The sequence below is a fragment of the Carassius gibelio genome, chromosome A19 (genome assembly GCF_023724105.1).
Source record: "Carassius gibelio isolate Cgi1373 ecotype wild population from Czech Republic chromosome A19, carGib1.2-hapl.c, whole genome shotgun sequence".
NCBI lineage: Eukaryota > Metazoa > Chordata > Actinopteri > Cypriniformes > Cyprinidae > Carassius > Carassius gibelio.
The window spans coordinates 25,544,687-25,572,575 of NC_068389.1; the positions used below are offsets into that span (position 1 = coordinate 25,544,687).

A 27,889-nucleotide genomic window follows, 5' to 3' on the forward strand; every position below is an offset into this window, starting at 1 on the left:
ACATTTCTAAACTGAATAGTGGCACTTTGCCCAGAAACTTAAAGTTGGTGACAATTTTCACCTGGGCTCCATTTATGAGGAGGGGGGTGTAATCCTGTCTGTGCTTCCTGAAGTCCAGAATTAACTCTTTTGTTTTTGAAATATTTAAAGTCAGGTTATTTTCTGAGCACCAGCGCGATAAAACCTTCACCTCTGCCCTATAAGCTGACTCATCCCCATTAAAAATACATCCAACCACTGTGGTGTCATCAGCATATTTTATAATATGGTTAGTTGGATAAATTGGAGAGCAATCATAGGTGTACAGTGCATACAGTAGTGGCTTCAAAACGCAGCCTTGAGGAGAGCCAGTACTCAGCGTTAGTGTGGAGGATTGATGTGGGCCGAATCTCACGGATTGTGGACGGCTCGTTAGAAAGTTTTTTTATCCAGTTACAGGTGGAGAGGGGGATCTGCAGCTGTAACAGTTTACTGTGAAGAATGTCCAGAATAATTGTGTTAAAAGCTGAGCTATAGTCCACAAAGAGCATCCTTACATAGCTGTTCTTGTTCTCCAGATGGCTCAGCGCTGTATGAAGTGTAAGGGCGATAGCATCCTCTGTGGACCTGTTTGCCCGATAGGCAAACTGGTAGGGGTTGAAGAAAGGGGGTAGGCAGTCTCTAATGTGCTGGGAGACTGATCGCTCCAGGCACTTCATAATTACAGACGTCAGAGCGATGGGTCTATAGTCATTTAAGGTGTCTATGGCAGGTTTTTTGGGAATGGGAATAATAATGGAGGCCTTCAGACATGTGGGAATAGTGGCATGTGTTAGGGAGAGATTGAAAAGTTTTGTGAGGATCCCTGCCAGCTGGTCTGCACATGCTTTAACCACCGTTCCTGGGATGCCATCTGGACCAGCAGCTTTTCGTGGATTTACCGCTCTCAGGTACTTCCTAACCTCATGCTCCTGAAGAGAGAGAGATGAACTGCTGGAGCCGGGTGGGAAGGGCAGTGACTGCCGATGTATGGTAGTGGTCTCAAACCGGGCAAAGAAGCTGTTTAGCTCCTCCACCAGGATGCTGCTGCTGGAGGATGTAGAGGGGGGGGTGGCCTTTATAGTTGGTTAAGGCCTGTATACCCCTCCACATCTGTCGCGGGTTATTATCAGTCAGATGACCCTCTACTTGCCCCTTATAAGAATCCTTTGCCTGCTTAATACCCCTCCTCAGGTCCGCCCTGGCAGTGCTGTATAGAGCTCTGTCTCCTGTCTTGAAGGCCAGGTTACGGGCTCTGATCAGAGTCTGGACTTCACTTGTCATCCAGGGCTTCCTGTTTGGGAAGATCCGTATGCGTCTTTCCTCTGTGACGTTTCCAATACAACACTTGATGTAAAAGAGGACAGACTCAGTGTGTGTGTCCAGGTTCTGATCTTCAAAAATACTCCATTCTGTGCATGCAAAGCAGTCATGCAGCTGAATGAGTGCCTTTTCGGGCCAGGCTGTGATAGTCTGTATGGCTGGTTTTGTTTGTCTCCTGAGGGGAGACAAACATGGCTGGGGAGAGAAGCAGAGAGAGGTGGTCTTACTGTCCGAGGTGGGGGAGGGGAGATGCTCTGTAGGCATTTTTAATGTTGGAGTAAACATGATCTAAGATGTTTTCTCCCCTAGTAGCACACTTGACATGCTGATAAAATTTGGGGAGAACAGTCTTAAGGCGAGCTTTATTAAAGTCCCCTGCAATGATATGAACGCCGTGCGGATGAGCCATCTGTTGTTTATTTACAATAAGCTGAAGCTGACCAGTGTTAATTTTGACACGAAATTTTAATTTAGTTTTAGTCTTAGTCTTTTGACTATAATTATTTTTAGTTTTAGTCGAGTTTTAGTCATCTGATTTGTTTTAATTTTAGTCTTATTTTAGTCGACTAAAATTGCTTGGTATTTTAGTCGACTAAAATTGCTTGGTATTTTAGTCGACTAAAATTGCTTGGTATTTTAGTCGACTAAAATAAGACTAAAATCAATAACAGATTTACTAGACAATTTTTTACAGCTGGTATAGGAAACAAACTTAACCAAAATATATAAAACACAAATTCAACTTTATTTCAACACAACTGTGTCTTTATTTCGATTCAAAAGCTTTTATGCAGCAACAAACACTGTCATGATAATGTAAACAATAACTAGCTGCCAATTGACCATCAATAAAAGAAAAATAACGTTAGGTCCAGGACCTTAAAGCTTACAGCTGAGCTGAACAATAAGTGCATACATTTAAAGTAAATATTTAATAAGTTGGCAGCTAGGTGGATAAAAATAAGTAACAAGATTTTATAAGGTATTCATTTGTCTAGCAATATTGTATGTTTTAAATACTACAATATTGCTAGATTTGTATGTATAATGATAGGATGTGAACATCCTTCTAATATAGAAATATTTGTGATATTGTCAACAAGTAGAACATTATAAAATATACTAAACATTAGTATTAATCAAATGTATTTATCATGATATTACTTATTAGTATGGTGCTCTCATCTAACTTGAAGAAGGGGCTATTTTACAGTACTTTTCAGTTCGTAATATTTAATGCTACAACATCTACGCACTGCAGTATTCCACTTTTGCTTAGCTCAATAAACAAAAGAACATCGTTGTGAAATTACATTTGAGAAAATGTCCGGATGGCTCGTCTGTAAATGTCTTTTCAAATTGGTGGCATTCTTGCCACGAATGAGCGCTCTGCGTGCTTTACACTTTGTTTTGTTTTGTTCGTCGTCAAACGTGAAGTGAGCTGTGGACATTTTGTCGCTCTTTTAGACATCACCTCTTCGAATGCCGTCTTCCCGGGAGCTCATTTAAAAACTGAAAACCTTCGCTTCACGTCTCAATAAGTCAGGCTCTGATTGGTTCTCTTCTCTCATGCAGTCTGTTCTGTTTTGCCGGTTCTTTTGTTCATTCCTCGCATCTCTCCCGTCTGCTGATTTGATTTTCGTCACAATCTATTTTCGTCTCGTCCTTTATTCGTTGACGATAATGTCAATCAATTTAGTCTTAGTTTTAGTCTCCATCAGTGCCTTCTATTTTAGTTTTCGTTTCGTTTTCGTCTGCAAAAATATATTCGTGACGAAAATAATGACGAAAATATTTAGTCAACGAAATTAACACTGAAGCTGACCAAGTGCCGTGGTAACGTTAGCATTTGGGTGGGTGTAACCAACAGTCACAATGACTACTGTTAGCTCCCGTGACAAATAGAAGGGTCGGCACTGAACACAAATGGCCTCTAGGTCCGGTGAGCAATAGGTGTCAATTACTCTACTGTCTGTACACCAATTATGAAGTACTTAAACACAGAGACCACCTCCTCTGTTCTTACCGGAGGCTTTGGTCTGGTCATGCCGATGAATGGTACGGCCTGTTAATTCCACTGCAGCATCGGGGATTTGCGGGTGTAGCCAAGTTTCGCTAAAAATCAACAGACAGCACTCACATATGATGTGATTATAGGCGATCATTGACTGCAGCTCGTCCATCTTATTCGCCAGGGATCTAGAGTTTGCAAGGAAGACAGAAGGTAGCGGAGGTCGGTGCGGCTGTTACCTTAGCCGGGCTAGCAGGCCTGCTTGGCATCCGCGTTTCTGCTTTCTCTCCTTGCGCTGCCTCCGGAGCCTCCCAGACCCGACAACAATCCACACGGCGCCCAGGGATCTCGCTATCTCCAGCGGAATGTTTTGAGTCCGTGAAAAGGAAGTTGTAATATCCATTTTCGCTGCAAATCCGATGTTTATCAATGTTTGATGATCGTAGGTTGTCTTGCTTATGCATGGGTGTATAAAAACAAAACAAAACACACATAAAATACATTAAAAAGTGCAGGGTAACTGGGAGCCTCGAGCCGCTGCGTCAGTGCGCGCCGCCATCTTGAAAGCATCTTGATTGCATTTTTTTTTCAGTTAAGAGTATTAAGCTCACATCAATTAACATTAGCTCCAAAGGAAACACAAGTAACACTCAACATCTAACCACTCCAGCTGTAGAAGATACTGTGCAGATCTCAAATAAACAATGTCAAGATATGATACAGTCCATTATACTGTAAATTAAGTAGATTTAATATGGCGTTCATTGTGTTAATTAATCATACTCTTAAACTTATAACCATAATGAATTATATTACATATTGTATTATGTATTATAATTGTTACGATTATTCATGAGTTGATATAACATATTACACGTTTTTTTTATAATACATTATGGATTCATTATAATGCCTTAAGAGTACCCTTAATGTATTATAAATATGGGCTTCATAGAAAGTGTTACCGTATTTTTATCCAGTTTTTTGCCTGTTTTGTTTTATTTCATTTTACCCAATAAAAAAATTTGATTTTGAGATTCTGAGTTGAATTCATTTTCTTCACATTTGAAATATTTTAACATGTAATTTAAAATGTATTAAGCACCAATTTTTAGGTAAATAAAACATTTTAATTTGGAGTTTTATTGCATATTATCACATTAACTTTATCCAGAGGAATTAATAAAGAAATATAAATGGGGCCCAGTTCTGACCCACTGTGGTCCCACTAAAAAACATGCTTGTTGCACATCCTCGATTGCTCAACTTGGGGTGACGCTTCCCCCTTAATGTGATTTTTTACAGCATATTAGACATTTAAAATTGGATGATATACAAACTGCCGTCGTATTAGACTGCTGCTACTGCTAGGGGTGTATGCTTCCCCCTTTATGTGATTTTACAGCATGTTAGACACTTAAATTGGATGATATACAAACTGCCATCGTATTAGACTGCTGCTGCTAGGGGTGTATGCTTCCTCCGTACATTCAAATATTTGCATAACCAGCTTAAGCAACATGCTTGTTGCTGTCAGGTACGAAAACACTGGATCACAGATGGAAAACAATGGTGAGAAACCAAGCTCGGGCAACAGTCCATAGCACAAGCACTGGCGGCAGAATAGTCCAACAAGTGCAGGAACTGGAGATAAACTGCACAGAGCAAGACACAGAGAATCAGGAGCAATGAATGTGACAACCACAGGACTAAATATACTGTAGGACCAAAAGAAAAAGACGCACCTACCGCTGATCTGATTGCTCAACAGCACAGCTGACGCTGATACACAATCAGACCAGAACAGATCACACAGAATGAACAAACCGACCTGCAAACTGTGACAGTTGTATGTTTCCTTTGGGCTGATGTTTCAACCATAAATATAGTATTAAGCAACATTTCTCATTGCTGGCCATTCAAATTGCAAATCAGTTGTGTTGGGGAGTTTTGGCATAATTTTGTTTTGGGGGTTTGTCTTGCTGCTCTCTCTGCTCTGCATGGACAGGCGTGTGGAGTGTTGCACAGAACATAACAGCACCGCCAACACTAACTGTATGCAATATAATTGTGATATATATACTTAATGGAAGTGGTAATAAACATGTTGTTGGTTTAGATGCAGTGATAAGTTTATTTAGCAGTTCCTGTCCTATAGTTGCAAAGCACTGCAGTTTATCTTTGGGTGCAATGGATGAAATTGAAGTATTAGATTCTGTAGAATCTACATTTGTTATGGTATTTCTGATGTTATCTATTTTATCAGTGAATAAATTCATAAAGTCATTACTATTAAACGTCGATTTGAATCAGGTGGCGTCTGGTTATTTGTTAATCTAGCCACTGTGCTAAATAAAAACCTTGGATTGTTTTGGTTATTTTCAATGAGTTTGTGGATATGCTCAGCCCTGGCAGTTTTAAGGTCTGTCTATAGTTGGACATACTGTTTTTCCATGCAATTCTAAAAACTTCTACATTAGTTTTTCTCCATTTGCGCTCAATGTGTACATGTAATGTACAAGTCGAAAATGTTAGGCACGTTATACTTTCACTGAAGCAAGCATTAGCACGGAAAGTGAGGAACTAACTGATCTAGGCTTCATTACAGTTTGCAGAGTTTACAGAGTTGCGCGATAACGCGCGTCATCACTTCAACGCGGCATTAGATCTGGCTTTTGTTCACACAGCGCTCGTCCTGGGTTGAACCCGGCAATGTTACTAGGTCCCCAACCGGAGTTCAATGCCAGAATCAATCCCGGGACGTGTTTGCTTTCACACAGAAGGTGACCAACAATGTTCCGGCAATTTGCCAGGTCAGACGTGCAGTGTGACTGTTCCATGTCTTGAACTTGTGAGTCGGAACTGGTAGCCAGAACAAGGAGATAAAGAGAGGTGTAACATGGGGTCTTTAGGGTTCGTTGAAGACCTGTTGTGCCACTGCATTCTGAATCATTTGTAGAGGTTTGATCGTGCTTGATGGAAGTCCAGCCAGAAGAGCATTGCAGTAGTCCAGCCTAGAAATAACAAGGGCCTGGACAAGAAGTTCTGCAGCATGCTTCATTAGAAAGGGCCAAGATTGGGCAGTCTTTGCAATGTAGTCTTTGAAGGTCAGCTGGTCATCTAAGGTTACACCAAGATTTCTGACTGAAGTTGATGGGGTAATTGCAGAAGAACCTAGCTGGATGGAAAATTCATACTGTCGAGTTGGAGTGGCAGGGAAGACAAGAAGCTCAGTCTTTGCCAGGTTGAGCTGTAGGTGATATTCTTTCACCCATGCCGAGATGTCCACCGGGCAGCCTAAGATCTGTGCAGCTACCATTGGATCATCTGGTTGAAATGAGAGACAGAGCAGTGTGTCATCAGCATAAAAATGGTAGAGAATCTATGTGCCTGTATGATGGGACCCAGAGATGTCTTGTATGTGGAGAAGACAATGGGTCCAATAACTGATCCCTGAGGAACCACTTGACCAGTTTATGTGCTTTGGATACCTCCCCTCCCCAAGTCACCCTGAAAGACCAACAGTGAGATAAGAATCAAAGCCTACACACACTGGGTGTGCTGATTTTAGCCTCACATATGAAACACCTGTGATTCAGTAACTAGATGCTAATGCACTTACATTTGTGTAAATTAGCCTTGTTGTCAAGTCAAACTGAAATAAGTGAAATAATAATAATCAATAGTAGACAATAGTCAGTCAGAGAGAGGGGTGGAAGAACAAAAGTCTGCTGTTGCGTGAGATGAGATGAATGCAACTTCTCTGCCAAAACCTAAAGCTGGACGCAAGGAAAGTGCACAAACATCCAAATCGTCATCATATCCCAGAGTGGCAGCCGGTAAGAACTTTAACTTTGATCTGGTAAATGAAGAAAATGATGCTGGTGTGGCAGGAGACCGATTGAGTTTGTGACGCAGCAACTGTTTGTGTTTGGCACAGAAAGATTTTGTGACTTTAACTGTCCATTAAGACACTGTTCTTGTTAATATTAGTTTTGTATTGTGAATATTAAACCATGCTAATGCACTTCCATTAATGCCAACAAAGTTTTCTAGTCTATGCAAAATAATGTTGTGGTCAATACTGTCAAATGCAATCCAATAACACTAATAGAGAGATAAAACCATGATCAGATGATAAAAGCAGGTAATTTGTTACTCTAATGAGAGCAGTCTCAGTACTATGATATCTAAATCCTGACTGGAAATCCTCACAGATACCATTTTTCTCTAAGAAGGTCGGTCTATAATTAACTAGTTTTTTGGGGTCAAGTTGTGTTTTTTTAACGAGAGGTTTAATAACAGCCAGTTTGAAGGATTTGGGGACATATCCTAATGACAATGAGGAATTAATAATAGTCAGAAGAGGATCTATGACTTCTGGAAGCAACTTGTGATGAGTGGGGCGAGGCAGAGAGCCGTGGGAATGGAGCGAGGCCAGTGGAATGATTGGGAAATGAGTGACACCTGCTCCACTCACTGGTCTCGCATCCCACGGAGGAACAGGGAACAGGGGACTCCTGCTGGCTGCCCAAAACCGGAGGAGCCGTCGGCATCGACCGGGAGGTGGAGGAGTGTCGTGCCATCAGCCGAGGGCTGTCCAGTGCCACTGCCAGGCACCACGGAGGAATTCACACATCTCCGACTGGCGAAGTCGAACATCATTAGCGTTGGCATGAATAACAATCTTACAGTATTTACGATAATGGAGCGTTATGTATGGGTAAAACTCATTTTTTCCTTTTTGTTGAAGCCTAATTTGTTAACGTTTTGTGTAGCTGCACAAAATTCCCTATCTTCCTGTCCTATCTACCCCCTTGTAAGTATGTTTTGTATGTATGTACAGGTTGATGGCTAATTTCGCTGGTACTTGTGACTAGTGACAATAAAGGGTTACTGCTGCTACTACTACTACTACTACAAACCAATTGTGCTTTAGCCTACCAAAATGGGCTGGCTGACAACTATATAATTTGGCCCATTGTGCCATTCATCAACTCATTCAACTGATCATTGATTCATGCAGCTTGCAGTGTGGCAAGTGATAACACTCATTTCCATATCTCAGGGAACCAAAGTAATCGAAGCATTCCCTTTTGAACGTTCACTCTTGTTATGTATGGGAACAAATCCAATCATGCTGCACTATGAGCAACAATTACATGATGCTCTGCGAGCCCAGTGTTAGAGCACTAATAAGGGCCCTAAGGGACTTGGGCATTATCTCGCCCCAAGCTTAGCTGAGGGCATGAGAAACCACTACCCACAGGAGGATTAAACAGATAGAATCTGTGAGTGCAGAGTGGGGGTATCCAAGTTATAGAATCTGGCAAAAGTGGACAGCGACGACCAGCCAGCGGCCGCACAGATCTTCCAGACAGATATGTCACTGGACTATGTCCATGAGGAGGCCGTTCCCCTTGTGGAGTGGGCTCTCATACCAATAATTACGTTTTCCAGTCCTTCTGATGCATAAGCCAGAGCTATTGCATCACCAATCCAGCGAGACAGTCTTTGCTTAGTGACTGGCAGACCCTTCTGGCAGCCTCCAAAGAAAATAAACAGCTTTTCAGAACTGCCTAAACAGTTTAGAACATTCCACCCTCAGAGCCCCAACATGGCAGAGAGTGTTCGGTCCCTACTCACCATCTGCAGTCATTGAGCCCAGGGGCGATTCTAGGATTTTTTCAACTGGGGGGCACAAGAGGGGCCACGATTAATACAGAGGGGCCAATCTTGTGTTGTTTGAACTGTATATCCAAATCATTTCAAGAGTTCAGTAACCTTTAAAATCAGTAATAAACAGTGATACCCTATTATATTTTAATAGCAGTTATTCACTGCTCTAAAAAAAAAAAATCAAATACAATTTGTATTAACTTTTCACTTTACAAAAGTGAAAGAAAAACTGTAATAAATAAAAGAATCCAATGTATGAATAGTGTACAACTCACAAATAATAATAATCAGAATAACATTAATAATTCATAGAAATAAATACACAATTAATCAATTAATATAACTACTATAAATTTTATATAATTTCATAATATGTTTTTGTTTATTATCCACGTCCCATTCAATTTGCATAGCAGCAGTTGCAGTAAATTTGCATTGATGAATAAACAAAATCTACTTATGTCAAGCCTAATTAATCTTGAGCATATTGATTTAAAAATATCATATATCCATACTTTGTTAGAAAGCTACTTGTTCAAAAAGGTAGCTTTAGTTTAACATGTAAAATATGTGGATCCTATAAAACAGCAATCGCGGAGCACCATGGTGATTTAGAACGCCAACTGAATTTATTAGGAATCTACAGACGCAAATAGACTAAAGGTGTAGAAAAATAAAGACCTATATGTGTATTTTGGACTTTTTTTTCACCACAAGTCTGAAAGAAGATATGTTACTGAAGACAAACAGGCCCAAATCTCAAAATTGACCAGTAAAAAAACGATGTTTTTGCATGTGTCCATAGGTGGGTAGAGTACCCAAAAACTTTACTCAAGTAAAAGTAAAAGTAATTCTAGAAATATTTACTCAAGTAAAAGTAAAAGTACTAGTCTTGAATAGTTACTTGAGTAAGAGTAAAAGAGTATCGGATAAAAAATCTACTCAAGTAGTTAGTTACTTTGGGTCATATATACGGAGCCTATTTTTATTTAGATATATAGATAAATGTATGTAATGTATGTGTGCGTGTGTAAATGTATATATTTCATCAGCCTTTACTCCAATTTATTATAAAACCCTGTCTGTTTACTTAAGTAACAGATATAGGTTTCATGCCATAACATATTTTTAATACGACTGACTTTATATTAAATGTGAATTTAACATTGAAAGTTAATGTGATATAAATATTGCTACTAATCTTTCATTGTTCAGAAAGAGAGCAAATAACATTAACATTATTAAAGATCATTTTCACTGACAGTCTAGATTTCAATAACTCTCAGAAACTCCCATTAAAATCACTGAAACTGTTAACACTGTGAAATCAATATCTTAATTATAGATTCGTACACACATCTGCACTTTGTTGTTTCTGACGAGAGAATTCGCCAGAAAGAGGTATTCAGTCAGCGAGCGAGTGAAGGAAGCACCGGCATTTCAGCGATGACTCATCGGAACACCTCTGATTGGCCAATGCATTCAAACGAACCGTGTGTGATTGGTTATAATGCGCAACGCTGTAAAACGCATCTATCTCTGGCTCAGCGCCAGCAAGCGATCACAGATCTGAATTTAGCAGCTGATGACTTGCTGAACGTACTCGCACCGGTGTGATTGAATTAAAATTAATACAATCTTAATCGGCTATTTTTTGTCTTTTGGAAGCTGCATTCAACTTGACTCCCCTCTGTTATAAGCCACACACGTACAACAAACTACTGTCATAGTGGTATCGTGTACTGTAATCGAATGTAGCCCAAGTTATTACCTGTTAAACAGTAGACAGCACACGCGGTGTTCATCTAATAAGGATCTCCATCGCAAGCAAATAATAGCCTTTGCAGATTTGCTTTCAATTCAGTGCAGTTCCATAGTCCCGTTTTCAACGCTGTTGATGCTAAACGTTACAACTCTGAGTGAACCGCTTCAGACGCTCAGTGCGTGAGGCAGGGAACTGAACGAATCATTCAAACTGATTCATGAACCAATTCACTCGTTTGCCAATTGGTTTGATCAAGCCTTTGAACAGAATTGACTCAAAAGAATGAATCATTGGCGAATGGGCATCGCTCATTGCCCAGAGAAAAGTAGACGGCGCGTTTGGAATAAACTGAAGCATTTATAACATTTATTGCATTAAGATAAAGTAACGAGAGGGGCGTCGCTCACAGTAACGAAGTAAAAGTACAGATGAGTTATTTACTAAACTGAAAGATTATAATTTGAATTTGTGAGTGACAGACAATAGAAATGTGGGGGCACACTGGGGGGCCAATCAGTTTTCAGGAGGGGCCAGTGCCCCCATGGCCCCTCCCCTGGCTACGCCACTGATTGAGCCCAAACTCTATTCATGCGGCGCTGACCGAGAGCACGCGTAAGCCACTGACATGCTTAACCAATGCCTAACTGAGGAGAAGGGCCATTTTAAGTGATACTAGTTGAAGAATACTGAGCATTTCTAGCCAAAGAGCCATCTTGTGGTGTGAGGGAAGCCGCCAATCCCTGAATTGTCCGGAACCAATCCGGTGAGATCCATGCCCGCATTAGGGCGGAGTCCAGAACTGTTCCCAGAAAGACAGTTTGTCATCTGGGCAACAACTGGCTAGACGCTCTAAGTGGCTAAGCAATAGTTCTTTTTGAGAGTTAAAGTTCCCGTTCTGATCTTGCTAAAACCAGCCAATCATCAAGGTAATACAGTACGCAGATTCCCATCTGCCTGCACTTCGTAAAAGTGCGTGGGGCCAGGGAGAGTCCAAACAGAAGGACTGCATATTGATACGCTACTCCCTCGAACATGAATCTCAAGAACGGTCTGTGACAGGGGGCTATGTGGATGTGAAAGTAAGCATCTTTCAAATCCACGGGCATAAACCAATCCTCGGGGCAAATATGATCAAGGATTTTCTTTACAGTCCTTATCTTGAATGACCGGTGCATAAGTGAGCTGTTCAGATGTCTGAGATCTAGAATGCATCTGAGCCCACCATCTCTCTTTGGAATGAGGAAATAGCGGCTGGAAAAGCCTGACTCGCTGTTTGCTGGGGGCACTATTTACACTGCATCTGTCACTTTCCTTCTGGAGGCCACGCACATCCTCACTCCTGTCTTAAACAGGCAAGAGGTCCTCCAAGGGACCACAGCCTCGATACAGCACTCCAAGTTTTTGGCTTGGAACACTTTGTATGACCACCATTGTGTGCAATGCCGAACCGTTCTGTATGGCTGCTGTGTATGCCCAGTTGGCAATGGCTGAGGTGGTCCTGCAGGGCTTAGATGGAAGTTTGATGTATCCCCTTTTGTTAACACCATCAACAGTGGTGTGAGCTGCTGTGGTAGGGGGGTTTACCCATGCCAAGTATGGGGTTCGCCACGAGCCAAATAACCTTTTTGGTAAGACTGGTGAGTTGAGGAATGTCATTTTTTCAGCATCCCTGATCTCTTTCAGTGTTAGACAGAGGTGGCACTCTAATACCAACAGGCTGGCCATGATCTTGCCAAACGATTGCGCCGTGGCCTTAGCAGCGCACAGAGCGATATCTGTTGATGTGCACAGCTTTTAAAGGCCTCTTGGTTCTCTTGGCAAAACTCGTCCATACTGCAGAGAAGTTTGGCTTGGAACACTTGAAGGACCACTATTGTATGCAGCGCCGAGCCGCCCTGTACGGCTGCTGCATAAGCCCAGTTGGTGATGACTGAGGTGGTCCTGCAGGGCTTAGATGGATGTACTGCATGGCCCTTTAAGCCAAGGGTAGATGGTGGGCACAGATGTGCGTAAGAAATGCCATGGGTAGGCCTATTTAGCCAACCACTCAAGTCCCAGATCCTCCATTTGGGAGGACGCGGATTAGCTTAGCGTCTGGCTTCAGCCTCAGCACCTGAGGGGGCGGGGCTGCTTCGAGCTCTTCACCGGAATCACCCCATTCCTCTGTTTCTCATGCCACCAAGGACACAGTCATCAGCGGTGATGTCATCAATGATGATGTCCTCCTCGGATGCGCCGGATGTTCGCGAAGCACACCAGCACAAGAGCACGTGGGGAAGGTGGAGCCTGCGGGCACTGGGCCGAAGTGACACCACTCAAGCCTGCTGAGAGACCCCTTTTCTGCTGTTTTTTCCTCTTAGGGGAGATAAAGATGGCAGGGCCTGGCAGGGAGGAGAAAGGAAAGGCTCCTGCTCTCACAAAAAGAGCATGATCCCTCAGCGAGTGCGCATCTCCATCATGCCAGAGCCCCTTGCACAAACCACACTCATGGCGCGACATTTGAAAGAGCGTGCTGGAAATTTGGTCTTTGAAATTGCTCTTTGCTCGGATGCTGGTAACCTGCACTGAAGCTGCTTCAGCTTCTTCCACGGTGGTGAGCAAAGCTGGAGCTGCAGGAAATACGGCAGGAAAGAGAGAGGGATAGAGAGAGGGAGAAGGAGAGGGAAAGTGAAAAGAAGGTAATACACACCAATTTTTGTCATTACCTGTGCCATTTTCTACAAAATCTCTCACAGGAACAAGGCACAACTTTGATGCGCGACATCAAACAGCTCATGCGGCAGTATGAGCATTTTTTAAATTCGACTTAAATTGTCTACCAATGTTGTAGGCTACATGCTGTTACTGACGTTATTTGTTACTGACATTTGTTAGGTCATGTTCTGTGTGATGTACATGTTCAGTAGCCTTCATATGAAAAAAGAATTACACTGTCACCATTTGGTTTTCACATAATGCCATATTAGTTCAAATGTTTAATGGTTTTTACATAATACTGGTGGGGAAACACGCCAGCATCTGATAAAAAGAAGTCAGCCAGCTGCTCACCGACAAGTGCCGCTCTCCGGGAGGGTCTGCTGCTGCCGACCAAACTTCGTGGTCCGTCGACCATGTTCTGGTCCCCCACAATGTGCTGCCTCCACTTTCCAGGCTGGAAACATCCACAAAGGCGGCAGGCATATATCTGGCATGTTCAGTGGATGCCAGAAAGTTTTGGAGAGCCACGCACGCCTTCACGAGCTTCACCGCTTTTTCAGGTTTGCAGTCAATCAGGCGGCTGAAATTTCGGAAGCGCACAGCCAATATACTGAAGGCATTCTCCACCTGTCTCCCCCTGGCCTGTCAGTAATTGTAAATATGCTTCCAATCCTGCAGGTTCGTGCCTTTAATGAGAAGACAAATAACTGTCAGTACAGTTACTAGACAGAACAGATGATGAACATAGATTGATACTGCCCTCTGCCAGTCTGGATCCAAACGCACTGCGGCCCAACACACCTCCTTCACTCTCACGCCCAAATGCGCCAACATAAATGTAAATAAACCTATAGTTCGCATCAGCAGCTGCCATAAGGATAATAAAAAATAAATTAAAAAAAACTTTGTAATTGTAGAAGTCGCTGCCTGATTGTGGTGGTGCTCTGATGCAAAAATGCGGGAGAAAGCGGATGACTTGTGAAAGCAATTCATCAAATTTTGGTGCCAAAATCCTAAAGTACTGGAAATTTCTCTCCTCGTCCAGGCTTCATGGGAAGAACCAGAGACACAAACTCCCCATCCTGATCTCTTCTTCGATTTAAAGGGCGAACATACCACCGTCTATCTCTGCTCTGCCTTTGTTGCTGCCGATGTAAAAACAGCTCTCTTCATCAAACTCTTCTGTTGCCATTTTGATCTGAATATCATGTGACCCGACTCTACTACCCCCTGTTGCGTCAGCGGTGTATTGCATACATGCATCGCCCGTTACACTTGTGTCCACTGTTTAGTCTATGAAAGTGAGCGCATCGCTCGCGTCGCTCTTGTTGCTTGCTCGCGTCGACTATGTAACGGCCATAAGTGTTGTAGAATATGTGTGTGACTGTCTGATTGAGAGAGCGGTAGGCTAATCACTGTCCTGGCTCGAGTGTCGATTGCAATTGTATTCATTATTGTGTTTGTCTTTTGGTTAGTTTACATTTTTTATTGTTTCTTTAAAAAATAATTAATCAGTTTAATGATTTACTGTTAGAGTTTGTTTGCAAAATATTTTTATCAATTTAAATTGTCGCAGTCCTGCTGCGTTTGTTTAATATTTGCAGTCCTGTTAAATGTTTATTGCATTTTGTTGATGCCTTGCTGTGTTTGTGGCTTTGATGACAGTTTTTATAAGCTAGGCCTACATGACGCATTTTTGTATAGAAGCCCCATGTCATTTAAAACATTAAGTGTAGCCAACAGTAATCTATAGACTTTACTGAGACTTGAGTGTCCGTTTACTGAGATTTAACTGCCTGGATTTTACAGAAACTATTTTTCATGCACAGTGATGTACGCGGATTTACAGGTGAATGAGTAAACATTTCAGTCCGGGTAGTTTATTGCATTAATGAGCTGACTGGAAGACTACGGCACATAGAAAGTCCGTTTCTGTCAGTGTCCAGAAGTCAGAAACGTCAGAGGCCAACGGAAACTGCAAATGTTCCATTTTTTCTCATAACTCGCGGGTCGGGTTGGGGACAAGCGCATCTAGCACACACTCTGCTGACCGGATGCTGGAATCTAGATGAAATAGATTAAACCCCGGTACAGTGGATTCCATAATTTTTTTTTTTTTTTTTTTTTTTTGCACAGTGAACGTATAACGCTAAATGAACATTTCCGTATGTTAAATAAAACAAAATTTCAGTGGTGTTAAGCTATTTAGGCTATAAACTGTAGGCCTATACAAATCTGAAATAAAATTAAAAGTTGAACATGATTATCATTATCTTGTTATTAATATGATCTGATTTATGGTTCATATTCATAATCTGTTGCCAGTTTACAGGGCGATGTTTTCAAGCACTTCAATAAAGGCTGTTTCATTTACAATACAATGCCCAGTATATATATTTAATGGTCGCGAGGGCGGGCCAGAGCGGGGCGGGTTGTAAAAATAGACACAGTGGTTGCTCGGGCGGGCCAAATAATTTCATAAAAGAGGGACCCGCGGGTTGGATAAAAACCCGACCCGCGCATCACAAACATTTACGTTTTTTGCGCTGACGTGAACAGTCCGGCTACGCACCTTTTCATGCAATGAAATGGATTCAGTCTATGAAAATTCTGGTTTCATATTTTCAACAGATGCTTCAGGTGAAAAATGCTCTCAATTCATCGGTAAGGAAAGGGATATTATAAGCATCAACATTTGAATGTGAAAGATTTTGCACTGTGATGTCAAAGCTTTCTTCTGCATGATCATGCAACAATTTAACTTTTGTCAAAAGTTACTTACATTGCATTTAAGGTACACATTTGAGCTGTTCATGCATTCCCTTGTAGTTAAATGCAGTCAACACTATCATTTAAATAAAAAAGACTTTCATGTCACACGGTAGATCATGATGCCAACATTAATGTCATGGTTTCAGAAAATAAATCACAATGTTGAATGCAATGAAAGTTACTTTGGATAAAATTAAGGGGAAAACATATTCAAGTAAAAGTATATACCTTACAGCGAAAATGAATCATTTGAAATGTATAATTTCCAATACCACTTGAGAAAAAGCATTAGAATAGCTACCCTTTTTTTAGTGCTTCAATATTTTACTTGTAGGCTATAGACTCGAAGATACTAGTCCTCAACACTAAGAATTAGATATAGCATAGGCTATTGTCTAAATGTGTGAACTTCCTGTGGACAGAATATAAGTGTTAATGTTCTCAAGATGCAAAGAGGTGATATGTTTTTTTTTCCCTTGTGTGAAAAGAAAAACAAAATAAAACGTTTTGTGCAGGGTTTTTGTTGTTGTTGTTGTTTTGTTTTTTGTTTTTATTTTGCAAAAAAAAAAAAGTTTACAATGATGAAGCTATATTTTAGATGTTAGGTTGAGGCAAGATGTTAGCAAATAAATTCAGGAATAGATCCAGGCAGAAATGCTGTACTGTCTTAATGGTTCAGAAAATATAATTCTTCATCAAATCAAAATTTTACCACAGGTAACAGCACCAACGAGCAAAAAAATGCGAAGGTCGTTTATCCCTCTAAATGGATCAAAGTTCTTCTGATTGTTTTTTCTGTCTGTCTATTTTTTGCTCTTGGAGGTCTCTGTATTCTAGGGATCCTGTGTGAGTATGAACCATACACATAACACTTATATGCCTATACATTCACATTTATAAAAATTAGTTATGTGTTTTGTCTGAACTTATATTTTGTCTTTAATCAGATGTCCGTGTTTCAATGCAACTGTATGCTCAGGAAACTAATGGCACAAGTAAGTAAAATGAATTTAATGCACAAGCAAAAGGCACAGAGAGCCATTTGCCTTATATTTTCTGTTGATGTATTCTGGTGCATGTGGTACATCACGTGGGACTTTATGATTTCTTTTAAAGTCCTGTTCGGACGGTATAACCTAATTGTTTCTCAGGAGGACGTAAGTGATTTCCTCCGAATCAGGATGCCGGGGATTTTCTCTCACCACCCCAGTGAAAATCCCCGGCCAAATTACCTACTGTTTTTGACAAACACCGAGGTCGCCTGGTAATATAATTTCCGTCCGAATCCACTGTTTACAATAAGAAATCGATTCAAAATTCAGTGCTTAAACCCTTATTGATCACTCCCGAACACCGTAATGTACGATAACTGTTGTAGTGGGTGTAATTTGCATAGCTACATATTTATTTCTGAAATGCTGGAAAATATTTTAAAAGAACAAAACTTACTAATTTCTCACAGCGACTGGGAGCAGGAGAAGCACGCAAACATTTGAAATGGGTCTTTATTACAATGAAAAAAAAAAAAATGATTTATTGAATTTATTATTTTTTTATGGTGAGTGGTTGCAATTAATTTATTTTAGCTACATTTAAATAAACAAATTTTGCTGAAAGTTAATCAACTAAATTTATATATATATTTATACACGTGCTTCATCTTGGACTTTTTTTTTTTTTTAACTCGGGCAGCACGCCAAATGCGCATACCATTTGTTCCGCTTTATTATCTACAGTGAACTCTTGAACTAGCGAACTTTTGATTGTGAGATCCACGAGCGTCTGCACGAATAATTGAAAGTGTGGGATGTCCAGAAGAATCAAATATTTAAATTACTACATAACCAATATTTGTGATTTGTTCCTATAAGGACAGTCTAAATTTAACGATCTCTTGAAAATTTGTGTCAAATTAAATATGGAGCTATAATAAAACTGAAACTCAATCCTGACAAATTAAATGAAATTTACAGAAGTAAAAGATCTACATGCATTATATAGGCTACCTTCGCCCACGTAATGCTGAATTCTGTGGTTGAGTAAACGGGTGGTCCTTACACAAGCAACAAGTTTCATTAACCTTAAGGGGAAATTAATAGGCTATGTGAATAACTTTGTCTTTTTATTTTCCGCCATTTTCTTATTTCTGTATCAGTCATGGCAGTAGAGATTGAGGAACTAACAACCAACTACACCAGAGTTAAAGAACATCTCCACATTAACAACAGTGAGTTAAATTTGTTTTTAGCAACCCTCATATGTTCTTCACAGTCTTTTTGAACCGCAAATGAAGTTTGCTAAAATAAAATAAAAAAAAAAAAAAAAAAAAAATATATATATATATATATATATATATATATATATATATATATATTCTATTTGTCCTAATGGCATAACACTTGTACGGTGGTCAACACTTTCTACATCTACAAATAAACACAAATTGGAATTATATCTTTTTTTTATGTTAGTTTGAAAAAGTTTGGTGTTCATGTTGTGTATTGGTATAGTACTCAATATATGTAATATAACCGTTAATTTCTGTTCATTTTTTTCTGTTACAGTTAGTAACTGAAAAGATTACATTTGTAGAATTGTATGAAAAACAGATGATTGAAATAAATGATATACTCTAAAAATTCCAACTCTTTGTAACGTCTGTAACATTATTAAAAACATTTCCTTTTCAGTATAAAAAAAGCTAAACTTTGACAAAAAAGTAATTTTTATTGTTAGAATTATGATTTCATAATATATAGATATTAATCCAACTAAAAAAAAAACTTGTGAAAATATATATTTCAGTTAGTCAAATAGCAAAAAGTGGTGCTCTGCAGCCATCTACATTACTTTTAAAACTGGATTTTCCAAACAATGAGCAAAAATCTTACACTATGTCAAATTATCCATGTTATCCCCATGATTGAAAAGTGGGTCTTTGAGTAACCCCCAAACGAAGACCACATAACTAAACCAGTTTTGATTAACAACCCTTGTTGTCTCCCTTTCTTGAGAACTGTCTTTGTTTATGGCTAACTACACCAGAGTCCTTTTATTTCAGACCCATGACACAGGCTTAGTGTTTGGAAATGTCCGTACATTAAACCAAACTTTGATTAACTTAAAAAGTGTTGTGGTCTGAGGAATTGATCGGTATTGTCTCATCTAAATTTTGTGTGTTTGTGTGTGTGTGTGTGTGTGTGTTTGGGCTTGTCATGCAGATTACAAAGAAAAGTTTGATGCGCTTCGCAACCAGCATGAGGAGACACTTAGAAAGCTAAACAGATTTAATGGTGAGTCTTATGATTTGGGCCTTGTCTAAAGTAAAAGACATTAACACAAATAGACAGAACCACTCTTAAATAAAGAGTAAAACAGTGTGAAATAATGAATAATTTTATAATTTTCAAAAAGACAGCACAGGTTGTGCACATTGTGCCATTGAATGGATACATTTTGAAGGAAAGTGTTACTACTACTCTAAAGTCAAGATGAACTGGACACAGAGTCGAGATCACTGTGTGACTTTAGGAGGACATCTAGTGATCATAAACAGCAAAGCAGAGCAGGTGTGTTTATTAGTTAAACACTTCCTTGTAATGAATTACTCATTTAACTTTTTTAATCTGATGTGTTCACACCAAGGACAATGATCTATATAGCCACATTACAGTGTCTATGTATAATTTATCTCAGAATTTGAAAATAGTTAAAGCAAACATGAACTTTAAATCTTAACTAAGTGTAAACAAACAAATTTATTACATGACAATGATTGTATCAGTCATTCAGTAGGCCTATGTATTCTTAATTATGTTTACATTGTTTTAATATTTATGAATTGAATCATGTTCTTATCTGTTTCATCCAATGTGCTTGCAGGGAGAGCCCACCCCCACAGTCACTGGCTATAATTTTTGTGTAGCATCTGGAGTGAACAGACAAATTCCTTATTACTGGAATGGGTCGTGTCCCATCTGGTTCAGACACAGCATAATGATAACTTAATAATCGTTCTAATTCCATGAGAACGGGGAAGTCCACACCACGTAATGACCATAATGACACAGATGAACAATATTTTTGGAATCATTTTGATTTTATTTTTTGACCATATAATTAAATTTAATGATAAAAACATTGACAGCCATTCAGAATCCATCTGGATTATAAGCACAAAGTTCACCTACTGGTGTGGAAAATATTATATTTTTGGTTATAGTTAAAAATAAATAATAATAATAATTTGTCATAAGAAACTATGGGCCCTATTTTAACGATCTTAACGCAAAGTGTAAAGCCACTTTTGCTATTTTAACGACGGATAAACGGTCCTTGCACCAGGGCGCATTTTTAGCCACAAATGAATCATGGTTTTGTTACACTTAATTGTTTAACAATGGTAGGCCTATTTGTAGTAAAACTGTTATACAAATTGTAATCAATCCACCAAAAAACATGGTAACAACACCTTTACTATAATAAAACCACGGTTTATTTTTGTAAAGAATAATAAAATGTTAGGAACAAGTATGTAAATATGTAAGTAACTGACTTTAAATAATTTATTTGACTAAAGATTACTAACAATTATATATTTAACATGCCTTGATTATTCCCAATAAAACCATTCAATAGTCAATTTCGACTATTGAAGCTTTGAACCTATGTGCATTGTATATCAAACATTTTTTTTCCTCCATCAGGATTTTGTTACCTCAAAAGTTAAAGGGAGTCACTGGATTGGACTTAATGATTTGGACATTGAGGGTCACTTTGTTTGGGTGAATAACCAGGCACTTAACAATTCACTGGAGTAAGATCTTTATTAATTTTGTCAACACAATCTACATTAAGCTAAAAAATAAACAAAAGTAATTAGCAGGTTGCTATCTAAAAAGAGGTTTATTTTTTATTATTCTTGCTGCAGATTCTGGATGAAACGGGAGGATGGAAACAATGAGCCTGATAACTGGACTAAAAATCACCCGTCTGGTGAAGATTGCACTTGTCTGGGTCACTTACGTGGGGCGAGTGAATTCTGGTTGGATGCTTTTTGTTTTGAAGAGAAAAACTTTGTGTGTGAAACTGCTGCAGCTGTTTAATTCAATGCTTCTAAATACTTAACACAAAAGTTTTCATACATTTTCATGTCTTCCAAACATATCTTGTCAGTTTCTCAATATTTGACCTTATAGCATGCTGTATTAAATTGCCACACGGGCCAATATTCTGAGACCCCTTATCACAATCTATTAAAACAATTGCAGAGGATGTGCAGAGTGGTGTCGTGACTTTTTAACACTTCAGTGCTGGTCAAGTGCATTCTCTCAATGCAATTGTTCATAGCATATGTTGCATGTCTCTCTTTGTTAACACACCTGCTTCAGATAATCAGCTCATTAGAAGTGAGCTCTGTGCATGAACTGTGTTCCCATTGACATGGTCCCTACACAGTGTTCATTGATCCCTACTCCCTGAGCAGGGAAAACTGTTGAAGGTTATCTCACTTCAGAACATTCACGGATTTGCACTGCGCAACGTCTTCACACACGGACAAGTGTTACATCATATTCCTCTGCAAATAAACACAATTTAAATTCAAGTCTTGTACACTTCAATGCACTTTGAATGGGACATATGTTTCGAACTGGAATCATGGTGGAATTTCCTGTGATGTCCACTTTGAAGGGCACTTACAGTTGAATAGAACAAACGTCAAACTTTTTTTTTTTAAACATTAAAAAATTTATGTTAGTTCACAGTGCATTAACTAATAAACAACTTTTAATATTAGAAATTGTATTAGTAAATGTTGAGTTTGAACATTAACTAGGATTAATAAATGCTTTAGAATTGTTTGTTGTTAGTATCCTGGCAACTAATGTAGTTGACTAATGAAACCTATTGTATAGTATTGCCAAATTATACTTCTTTTCTGTTGCTTAAAATAATTCATTTTCTAAATATTAAAATAATAATATAAAAAATGGAATTAAATTCAAATTTATGCATTTAGCAGACGCATTTATCCAAAGTGACTTACAGTGCATTCAGGCTATCAATTTTTACCGGTCATGTGTTCCCAGGGACTCAAACCCCCAACCTTGTGCTTGATTACACAATGCTCTACCAATTGAGCTACAGGAACACTTTTTATTTAAAAGTAAAAGAGAATTATAATTATTTATAATTATAAATATTAATATATATTTTTACAAATTATTTACTAATTTATTTACAGCTGATTTTTCTAAAACCCCAAGCCTTCACATTAAACATATTCAACTGCAAAAGTAAAGCCATTTCAGTGGCTGACTGCATTAAATGTCATAAACCCCACCTGCTCCATGTAAAAGAATGGGAATGAACCAATATCATATTACACTTCAAATAAATAATGGTTTTTATCATTATGGGTAGTTCTTGTCACACTAATGTATTTTCTTCATAATAATAATGTATGTTCTAAAAAGACACCTATAATGCCCCATTTTACAATATGTTATATTAATCTTATGGCTCTCCTGAATGTGCTTGTGAAGTTTCAGCTCATAACACCATACAGATAATTTATTATAACATTTTTAAAAGTGTCATTTTTGGATCAGGTCTACAAAGTGCTGTTTCAGGGGTTTGTTTATTTACATGAAAACGAGCTGCAACTTCTCCAGAAGGGGGCGGAGCCTAAACATCTCTGCTCTGCATATGGCAATGAACAGAGAGGAGAAACAACATGAGCGAGAGTACCGGTATTCTATTGAATTACATTTATATTAATAAAAATTAACTAACTTTATAAAACTGAATGTAACTTTTCCAGAAATTATCAAAATATGCCATTACGAAAAAAGAAAAAAAGAACTCGCAACAATTGCGTGCAGTTTTTATAGTGTGAGACTGATTAGGCGATGAGAGACAAGTGATTGTCATGTCCACTGTCTGATCACCCCGTTCTTGTGTGTGTGTGTGTGTTTCTGTATATGTCTGCATTTCACGCGCACATGGTGTTTTGTTTTGGTTTTGATCGCTCGTCTTGCACCTATCTTTGGCGTTCCTCCCTCCCCCTCATTATCACAGTTTCCGTTTCTAATGGTTTGACCTCGCTCACCTGAATTCAATGTCTGTTCATCTCTTGCTCTATTTATTCCCGTCTGTCGCGCCTATCGGTGCCAGATCGTTGTTCGGCAACAATCCCCGTGTATCCACTTTGTCTGATCCTGTCAAGCCGTGTTCTGTCGTGCCTCTGTTTGCTGCTATTGGTTTGTTTTGTTTTTCTTTTTCCCCCCTCCCTCATTTCCTAGACCGGGCACCGGCATTTCCCAGAAGAGTTTTTGCACGGTCGCTGGCTCGCTCGTGGCTTCCTCCCCTCTCCGCTATCATCGCGGCCGCGCCGTTGAGCGCCCCCTGCCGGGTGTTTTTGCAAGGACATTTGAAGTCTCTTTTTCTGTTGGACATTTTTCCTAATTTCCCGGCCTGTTTTTGTTCATTGGAGGAAGTTTTTTCTTTTGAGGTTTTTGAATAAATTGGTCCTGCACCGTAACCTGCATCTGTGTCCAGTTGTGTTCCTGACAGAACGATCTGGCCAAGATGGACACAGCAGGTACAGACTCTGTCAGAACCGCAGTCACCCAGCAGGGTGTTCTTTTGGGCCAACACGAAGCCAGACTCACGAATACCACAAGGGAGATGGAGTTCTTAGCCAACCAAGTGGCTGAGTTGACCAACCGGATCCAAGAGCTGCAACGAGAGGCTCCTCAGGGTGGTGCAGTTCACCATCTTTCTCACCATGAGCCTGAGCCCCGATGCAATAACCCACCACCCTATGATGGGGACCCCAATTCCTGCCGGGCCTTCTTGTCCCAGTGTTCTGTGGTGTTTGCCTTGCAGCCACGCACATACGCACTTGAGATGTCCAAAGTGGCTTTTGTTTTGACTCTTCTGACCGGCAAGGCCAGAGACTGGGGAACCTCCGTCTGGGAGACCAAAGCTCCCTGTTGTGCTTCTTTTAAAGATTTCCGCCAGGAGATGGAGAGACTGTTCGACCGCTCTGCAAGAGGTCAGGAAGCGGCTGACCAGCTAGCACGGCTCCGTCAGGCGGGTCGCTCAGTGACGGACTATGCCATTCATTTTAAGACTCTTGCAGCGACCTGCGACTGGAATGAGGGGGCCTGTCGAGCTATGTTCCGTGCTGGGCTAGAGGATGACATCCAGGATGAGCTGGCCACTCAGGACCTGCCACGTGACTTTGACGATCTGGTTAACATGGCGTTGCGCATCGAGGGTCGCCTTCACCGCCGTCGTCAGCGCCTGGCAGTTCGTGCACCCTGGAGGACTGAGGAGTCGTCATCTGTCTCCCCCACAGAAACCACTGAGCCTGAGCCTATGCAGGTGGGGCGCCTTCGGCTCACTCCTCAACAAAAGCAGCAACGCCTCGCCCTAGGACTATGTCTGTATTGCGGCAAATCAGGTCACTTCGCAGTGGGCTGTCCACTAAAAGTCAAGGCTCACCAGTAAAGAGGGGGATCCTGGTGAGCGCTACCCCTTTATTACATCCCCCCTCCTCTCGCACTCTCCTTCCTGTCTCTATTCAGTTTGGTGGTGTCCTTAACTCCTGTACAGCACTGGTTGACTCGGGAGCTGAGGGCAACTTTATGGACCTCTCTCTAGCCACCCGTTGGGGAATTCCTTCCATTCCTCTTCCCAAACCTATTCCTGCCCGTTCATTGAATGGCACTTTAATAACCACTGTCTCATATGCCACTCCCCCTGTTAATCTTATAGTCTCGGGCAATCACCGGGAGGTGACCACGCTGTACCTTCTTGAATCCCCGAGTGCTCCCATAGTTCTGGGGCACCCGTGGTTGGTGCAACATGGCCCTCACGTGGATTGGTCCAACAACTCTGTCCTGTCTTGGAGTAAGTTTTGTCTTGCGTCTTGTCTGGGTGCTGCCTCTTTTCCTGTGTCTGTGTGTCCTGTCTTGCAGGTGGAGGCTGCTGATTTGAAGGGGGTCCCGGTGGAGTACCACGACCTGTGCCAGGTGTTTAGTAAGTCCCGGGCCACCTCCTTACCTCCACATCGCCCTTATGACTGTGCCATCGAGCTCCTCCCAGGCACTTCTCCGCCCAAGGGTCACTTGTTTTCCCTTTCAGGCCCTGAAAGAGAGGCCATGGACAAATATATTAATGAATCCCTCAAAGCCGGTCTCATCCGACCCTCTTCATCTCCTGCAGGTGCTGGGTTCTTCTTTGTCAAGAAGAAGGACGGCTCCTTGCGTCCTTGTATAGATTATCGAGGCCTGAATGACATCACTATTAAAAACAGGTACCCCTTGCCTCTAATGTCATCTGCCTTTGAGTTATTGCAGGGAGCCAAGGTCTTCACCAAGCTAGACCTTCGGAATGCCTATCACCTTATTCGCATACGTGAGAGGGATGAGTGGAAGACAGCTTTCAACACACCTACGGGACACTTTGAGTACCGGGTCCTACCATTCGGTCTGACCAATGCCCCAGCTGTCTTCCAGGCCCTGGTTAATGACGTGTTGAGAGACATGGTGAATCGCTTTGTCTTCGTGTATCTTGATGATATCTTGATATTCTCCCCATCTCTGCAGGTACACACTCAGCATGTTCGCCAGGTGTTACAACGGCTGCTGGAGAACCAGCTCTATGTTAAGGCGGAGAAGTGCGTCTTCCATGCCCAGTCGGTTCCGTTCCTGGGGTTCGTTGTTTCTGCGGGGGAGATCAAAGCCGACCCCTGTAAGGTAAGGGCCGTTGCCGAGTGGCCAGCTCCTGACTCTCGTAAAGCTCTGCAGCGGTTCCTGGGGTTTGCCAACTTCTATCGGCGGTTCATCCGGAACTTTGGTCAGATTGCTGCACCTTTAACGGCACTCACCTCTCCCAAGGTACCGTTCAAGTGGAATACTGGGGCACAGGAGGCCTTTGATAGATTAAAGTCCCGTTTTATCTCTGCTCCTGTCTTGTCTATTCCAGACCCTGAACGGCAATTCATTGTTGAGGTGGATGCCTCCGATGTCGGAGTGGGCGCGGTCCTATCACAGCGGTCGCACGAGGATGGAAAGGTGCATCCCTGCGCCTTCTTCTCCCACCGCCTGAGTCCCCCAGAACGGAATTACGACATAGGTAATCGGGAGTTGTTGGCGGTCAGGCTGGCTTTGGGGGAGTGGCGTCACTGGTTGGAGGGCGCGGCTCAGCCCTTCCTGGTCTGGACGGATCACAAGAACCTCGAGTATGTCCGTTCGGCCAGGAGGCTGACCTCTCGACAGGCTCGCTGGGCCCTCTTCTTTGGCCGGTTCAATTTCTCACTGTCTTACAGGCCCGGGTCAAAGAATGTTAAGCCCGATGCTCTTTCTCGTCTCTTCGAGGCTCCTGGGGGAGGGGAGTCAGCAGACACTATCTTGCCCAAAGGGGTGGTGGTGGCATCCCTCTCTTGGGACATCGAGAGACGAGTAGAGGAGGCCCTACTTAAGGGGCCTGTGCCGAAGGGGTGCCCAGCGGGTAATCTGTTTGTTCCCACCAAGTTGCGCTCTGAAGTCATCCAGTGGGGTCACTCATCCAGGCTAGTCGGTCATCCAGGAGTCCGGAGGTCGCTGGCTGCCATCCGTCAGCGATTCTGGTGGCCATCCATGGCCAAGGATGTCAGGCAGTTCGTGGCTGCCTGCTCGGTGTGCGCTCAGAACAAGACTTCCAACGCGCCTCCCGTTGGTCTGCTCCACCCATTGCCCATCCCTTCCCGCCCCTGGTCACATTTGGCCCTTGATTTTGTCACTGGCCTTCCTGAATCCAAGGGTAACACCGTCATTCTTACGGTGGTGGACCGTTTCTCTAAGGCGGCCCATTTCATTCCCCTTCCCAAGCTCCCCTCAGCCAAAGAGACTGCTCAGGTGATGGTTGATCATGTATTCCGGATTCATGGCCTTCCGGTCAACGTGGTCTCTGATAGGGGTCCCCAGTTTGTCTCTCGGTTTTGGAGGGAATTCTGTCGGCAGATCGGGGCCTCTACGAGTCTGTCTTCAGGATTCCATCCCCAGACCAACGGGCAGTCCGAGCGGGCAAACCAGGATTTGGAACGTTCTCTTCGCTGCCTGGCATCCCACAATCCCGGCTCCTGGTGTCAACAGCTGTCCTGGGTAGAATACGCCCATAACTCCCTTCCTGTTTCTGCCACAGGTATGTCCCCATTCCAGTGTTCTGTCGGTTATCAACCTCCCTTGTTTCCCACACAGGAACCCGAGGCTGCGGTCCCGTCTGCTTTGGCCTTTGTCCGACGGTGTCGCCGCACCTGGAAGAGGGCCAAGGCGGCCTTGGCCCAGGCTAATAGGCGGACTAAAGCAGCGGCCGACCGTCACCGAACTCCTGCTCCCCGCTATGTGTGTGGTCAAAGGGTATGGCTCTCTACCAAGGACCTGCCTCTCAGGGTAGCCTCACGCAAGTTGGCACCCAGGTTCATTGGCCCATACCGGATCACGAAGGTCCTGAGTCCGGCGGCGGTGCAGCTCAAGCTCCCTACCACGCTTGGTCGGGTGCACCCTGTTTTCAATGTTTCCAGGGTTAAACCTGTGTTCTATTCCCCTCTTGTTCCATCTGCCCCAACCCCCCCT

The 27,889-nt window shown here is 41.7% G+C and overlaps 2 protein-coding genes across 4 annotated transcripts in view; both read left to right on the forward strand.

Moving 5' to 3' along the window:
- LOC127935744 (H-2 class I histocompatibility antigen, Q9 alpha chain) overlaps positions 1–27,889 on the forward strand; it is a 273,397-nt gene that overhangs the window by 57,858 nt on the left and 187,650 nt on the right. The gene's annotated exons all lie outside the window — the stretch shown is intronic.
- Positions 15,987–21,904, forward strand: LOC127935750 (CD209 antigen-like protein C). The gene is made up of 8 exons (XM_052533894.1): positions 15,987–16,157; positions 16,983–17,111; positions 17,213–17,260; positions 18,421–18,492; positions 19,487–19,558; positions 19,680–19,834; positions 20,972–21,081; positions 21,196–21,904. The coding sequence occupies exons 1-8, from the start codon at positions 16,082–16,084 to the stop codon at positions 21,368–21,370; spliced, it is 837 nt and encodes a 278-aa protein (XP_052389854.1). The 5' UTR covers positions 15,987–16,081; the 3' UTR covers positions 21,371–21,904.

Coding starts and splice junctions, on each gene's coding strand:
- LOC127935750 (XM_052533894.1), top strand. CDS start 16,082: ATGGATTCAGTCTATGAAAATTCTGGTTTCATATTTTCAACAGATGCT. Junction 19,559..19,679: donor AAAGCTAAACAGATTTAATG/GTGAGTCTTATG, acceptor ATTTTCAAAAAG/ACAGCACAGGTTGTGCACAT. Junction 21,082..21,195: donor GCACTTAACAATTCACTGGA/GTAAGATCTTTA, acceptor TTCTTGCTGCAG/ATTCTGGATGAAACGGGAGG.